Genomic DNA, 5166 nt, shown 5'->3' on the forward strand with positions numbered 1-5166 from the left:
CCTCCTAGGTTCAGGCAATTCTCCTGCCTCAGCCTCCTGAGTAGCTGGGATTACAGGCACGTGCCACCATGCCCAGCTAATTTTTTGTAGTTTTAGTAGAGACGGGGTTTCACCACGTTGACCAGGATGGTCTCGATCTCTTGACCTCGTGATCCACCCGCCTCGGCCTCCCAAAGTGCTGGGATTACAGGCTTGAGCCACCGCGCCCGGCCCCCATTTTACTTTCTATAATGTCTGTAACCTTACTATCATTCATTAGATCATTTTGAAATCCCCACATTTTCCTTATACCTATGGAAAAACACAAGAGATACATTTTATCTTGTTTTGCAGTCATATTTTTAGAATTTCTTAGTTTTATTTTCTAATATAAGAAATACTGATAGATTTAATCCACATAAACAACAGCTGTCTGGGTCATTAATAATTTTAAGAGTATAAAGGTGTCCTTAGACCAAAATAAAGTTTTAGAGCCACTACCCTAGATATAGCACTATCTCCCAAGAAGATAATATTTCTTGATTTTTTTTAATGTGTAGTAGGCAACAATAGTACATGGAAGTTATAAATCATGGTAAGAATGCTGCTAATTATTGAGGCAAGGCACTGGTTTAGGTGATGAATGTATATATTCTGCAAATAATTTCAAATCTGCATAACAATCTTACAGAACAAGTATGGTTAAAATCATTTTACAGATGAGGAAACTGAGGTCAGAAAGGGTAAATTAGCCACTTCCATAGCTAGTAAGTGATAAAGTCTGATTCAAACTCATGTCTGATGCTGAAGCCCTTATCCTTTCTAGAAAATGGTGGTTCTTGTGAAGAATGCTGTCAACATTAAATATATTTGAACTTTACAAGTTTTTTAGAAAATCATTTTCAATTCCATTTCCTTCAATCCTCACAACACCCTATGAGTTATCCAAGTCTCTTTAGGGACATTTCCAAATGCAATGTTCTTTCCGTTGTATGATGTTGCTTTCTGCATTGATCTGACTAAAACATTCAAACTCAGGTCAAAATTTTTCCATGCGTTTGGTTACTGTCTGTTTTATCAGAGCATCTAGATAAGTGAGGTCCCAACTTTAAAATAGGAGCCCCTAAAAGATTTTATAAAGAATCAGATAGTAACCATTTTAGGTTTTATGGGCCAAGAGGAAAGATCATAAATATTTGATAGGTACTAATATAACATGGGAGAAAACACATTTACACAATTTATTATTGATGGAATTCAAAATGTATTAATAATTGAGTACTCTTTTTGGTAATATATCTACTAAAAAGAAGAATAAAATGCTTTCTTGGAACAGTATTTTTCTTGGAATAGTATGGCTCAATTGAAGCTCAAAGTTCTTGGGCCTTATCAAATTGATTGCAGAGATTCATTTCTAAGAATTATTCCTAACTCCAGGGAGATATGAAACAGTGGCCAGGATAGCTGTGGCCTGTGAGCTGTGGTTTGCCAACTCCTGTTTTCAGAGTGCCATTCTACAAATGTGATCCCTGAATCAGAGCTTGCATATCACCTGGGAAATTGTTAAGAATGAAAATTCTTTAAAAATGTCTGAATCAGAAACTCTGAGGAATGGGGTCCAGCCATCTGTTTTTCTAGATGCCTTGATGGTGATTCTGAGCATGTTAAAGTTTGAAAAACACTGCTATATGTCATCTATGCCTATATCTATATTTAGATAGATTTAGATAGATATAGATTTATGTATTTGTTTATTTTGGGGGCATACTGTTCCCACCCCTGCAGGCTGATGCTCAAGATTCCTTTTCCCACACACAGGCTGTCATTTAAAGGAAAAATCACCTTGTATTTCCCTTTTATTCACCATTGAGAGTAATATACAAAATTGCTACACTCTGAGAAGAAATTGAACAACTTTCCTATTGACAGAAGTCTCAGGATTTCGAGAACATGGGATTGGCAATGGAATTTCTTTAAGTGTTGTTTTTGTTCAACAGGTACCTTGGGGGTGGGAAAAAGGAGAGGAGAAACACTGAAAAATTTCTTCAAGCCTCACCTACTCCCAGATGTCTTGGCGGGGGCTCCAGGAACAAATGCCTTCAAAACGACGAGATAATTCAATCTCCACTGCCATCCTAATTACTAAATTGAAACCCGACGGCTTTCATGTCACCTCACTTGCCAAGATACATCAAAACCCGTCAAGACAGGTTATCAAAACGACACCAGCAACTAAAACATACAAAGAGCCTCGGCCTCCATCACCACAATCCCTGGCGGATGCAGCACCAGAAACAGCAGCCGTGGCGCCTCAAAAGTTTACGCAGGCGTTTTTAAAAATTAAAACTATGCATCTGCAAATCACTCTGGCGAGATTAAACTTCATTTTCCCTTTCTATGCCAACACCGCGAAGAAGACCCCCTCCCCAAGACGCCATTCACCCATTTCTGATACCACTGAAGTCATGAGCGAGTCTAACAAAATAAAACATCACCCAGCCGTCGGGAAGTAGAGGGCTTCTATTGCCAAGGAGAAACTAAGTTCTGCTCCTCCTAAGGATCAAAAATGATCCCGAGATCTCCCCAGAAGGAAGCAGAGAGGAGGGAGTTCTGCCACATGGAGAGGGTTTTGCTAAGCTCCTAGGAGACACGGTCGGGCTGTCTTTCCCTTCCTTTCTTTAACTTCATTTTGCTCCACAAACTGAGTTATATCTTGGGGCTGTGGAGGAAATCCAATTTGGGGAACTCAACAACAAACTTTCCTGGCCCAGAGCGCAGCTCCCCTGACGCCGCGTCCATCCCGCTCACTCCACCCTGCCCCGCATCCACCGCCAGACAGTCCCAGCTCCCTGCTGCCTCGGGCCCGGGACTCACAATTACGGGCAGGGAACACATAGTGAAGAGCACGGTCATGAGCGCCAGCAGCAGGAGGTGATCCAGCTCCTCCAGGGGCTGCGGGGACGCTTCCCTCCCGTTGGCATGGGGCTTGGTGCGGTCCCTGGTGCAGGAGCGCGGGTGCCGCTGCAGCCGCCGGTGCATTTCGTAGAGGTTGCGCATGGCGCCCAGGTTGCACATCACGGTAGCAAGGACCAGCAGCGCCATGAGGCTGGAGTAGAGCACGGAGTAGCCCAGCACCGACAGTGAGCCCTCCTCGTGGACCATCTGGATAAAGCACCAGGTCCCGGGGCAGTACTGCACGAACTTCCCGAAGCCCACGAAAGGTAGAGCGCAGAAAGCCAGGCAGAAGGCGCTCACCACCGGGGCCACCAGCGCTCCCCGGCGCAGGGTGATGTGCTGTTGGTAGAAGAAGGGGTGCCCTAGGGAGAGCCAGCACTCCAGTGCCATGGCCAGGAGTTGCAGTGTCGAGGAGAGCCCAAAGAAGGACATGAAGAAGGCGAAGGCTTGGCACAGCGAGTTGTCCAATGCAGGCTCAAGCACCCGCAGGCTCCTGTTCTGAGCGTAGGCAGCCAGCACCACGGGGCTCAGGAGGCACTTGCCCAGCAAGTCGGTGACCGTCAGGCCGCACACCAGCACGTAGAAGACCGAGGGCGGCGGGCGCGGTGGACGCGGTGGGCACCACCCCAGCCCAGAGCGCGCCAGCAGCCCCAGGGCCAGCAGGTTGCCCAGGAGGCCGGTGCTGAAGAGCACCCCGCTCATCGTCGCCGAGTTGCCCTTTTCCACCGAGGTGGTGTTCTGGCAGCGGTAGAAGGGCAACCTCATGACTTGCGGGAGCGGAGGGCTGGAGTCAAGGCTGCGGAAGGGCAAGGGCGAGGGCCCTGGCGCCCGGGTGCTGAGAAGCCCCCGGCTGCTCCGAAGGCCCGCGGCTCTGGCGGAGAGGCTGCGCCGCAGGGAAAGCTCCGAGGGCGGCGGGGTGTACCCCACAGCAGGCACCTCCTATCTAAACTCGCCGGTCACACCCCTCTTCGAGAGGCGGGACGTTCTGCAGGGTGCGAGCCTGGCGCTGGCATTGCGGAGCGCAGAGCAGACCAGTAAAGAGCTCGGCCCTGAAGCGCTGCGCTCTCAGTAGAGAAAGACCCTGGTGCTGAGGCGGAAGGACAGAAGGAAAACAGCCAGAATTCGGAACAGCCCACACCGGTCCTTACAGCGAGGAAAGAGAAGAACTACTGAAATGGACGGGAAATTAAGCAGCAGCCACCTGGGAGGAGGGCAGTGCGAAGGGTGCCAGTGGTGGAACTCTGGAGGTGGCCAAGAGCTCTGAAGATGAGCAAAGAGAGGAGGCTGAGAAAGGACTTCCACCTGTCTTGAATTAGCGAGTTAAGGAAGGGTAATGATAATTCACGTTTGGGAAGCCCCTAAACCTTATCTCCTCTTCTCATCTCTTCTAGATCAGCGCATTGTGGGGCATTGACGGTCATCTCCATTGCATAGGTGAGGAAACTGAGGCCTTGGAAGGTTAAGTGATCTGCCCGTGGTGACAGAGCTAGCGAAGTAGCGGAGCTGGGACTCTCACCCAGTATTCTATTTTGGAGTCCCTCTGTCCTTTTTTCATGGCTCCTCCTCCCAAGAAATTGCCCCAGGTTTCAGGGAAGTGGTTTGCGGGAAAGCCGAGAGCCAGTGTTGGTCCTGGGTACTGTGAATCACAGTGACTGTAGAGAGCTTGTGGGAAGAGCATGGTTAGCAACACTGTTGGTATCATCAGACCGGCCTGGGCTGGAGTCCAGGTTCTGCTTTTCACTGCATGTGTGACTCTATGGGACTTGCTTAGCCACCCAAGCAGTAACATCTGTCTGGCCTGCTTGGCTCTTTTGAGGCATAGAAATCACACATAAAGTGCAGGTACATAGAAAGTGCTCAATACATGCAGTCGCCATGATTCTCGTGTGACGGAAGGGTGTTTTGGTAGCTGATATTTAACTGCAGTCTTTAGCATGGATTTTGAAATCAGAAAATGGTAGATTTGGTGTAGAGCTTTCTCACTGCTCTGATTTGTGACCTCTAGAAAAAAATTATTCCCTTTTGGTCTTTGACTTGAATGTGTCAGAAAGGCAAGGGAGTTAATTATGATAAATGCGATTTTATTTCTGTAACTAGCACTGGATGCCCTGGAAGAGAAATTGGCTTTGAGTGTGGAACCTGAGTGGGATGACTAAGGTTATGTTATGTAAGCAAGTAGACTGTGCCTTGGCTTGAAGGGGCTCATTTTTAGGCCTCCTGCCTGTTCTGATG

The 5166-nt window shown here is 47.8% G+C and overlaps 1 protein-coding gene across 2 annotated transcripts in view; it reads right to left on the bottom strand.

The window, feature by feature from the left end:
- The window catches only part of PTGDR (prostaglandin D2 receptor), a 10718-nt gene extending 6885 nt beyond the window's left edge, over positions 1–3833 (bottom strand). For both annotated transcript variants that reach the window (XR_005197418.1, XM_017512414.2), the window contains exon 1: positions 2854–3833. Coding sequence is in view for 1 of the 2 variants with exons in the window: in XM_017512414.2 (XP_017367903.1) it covers positions 2854–3699 (846 nt within the window). In the remaining variant the exon portion in view is untranslated. The remainder of the gene's footprint in view (positions 1–2853) is intronic.
- Between the last annotated feature and the right edge of the window lie 1333 nt (positions 3834–5166).

Source organism: Cebus imitator, unplaced genomic scaffold (genome assembly GCF_001604975.1).
Source record: "Cebus imitator isolate Cc_AM_T3 unplaced genomic scaffold, Cebus_imitator-1.0 Scaffold472, whole genome shotgun sequence".
Lineage (NCBI taxonomy): Eukaryota > Metazoa > Chordata > Mammalia > Primates > Cebidae > Cebus > Cebus imitator.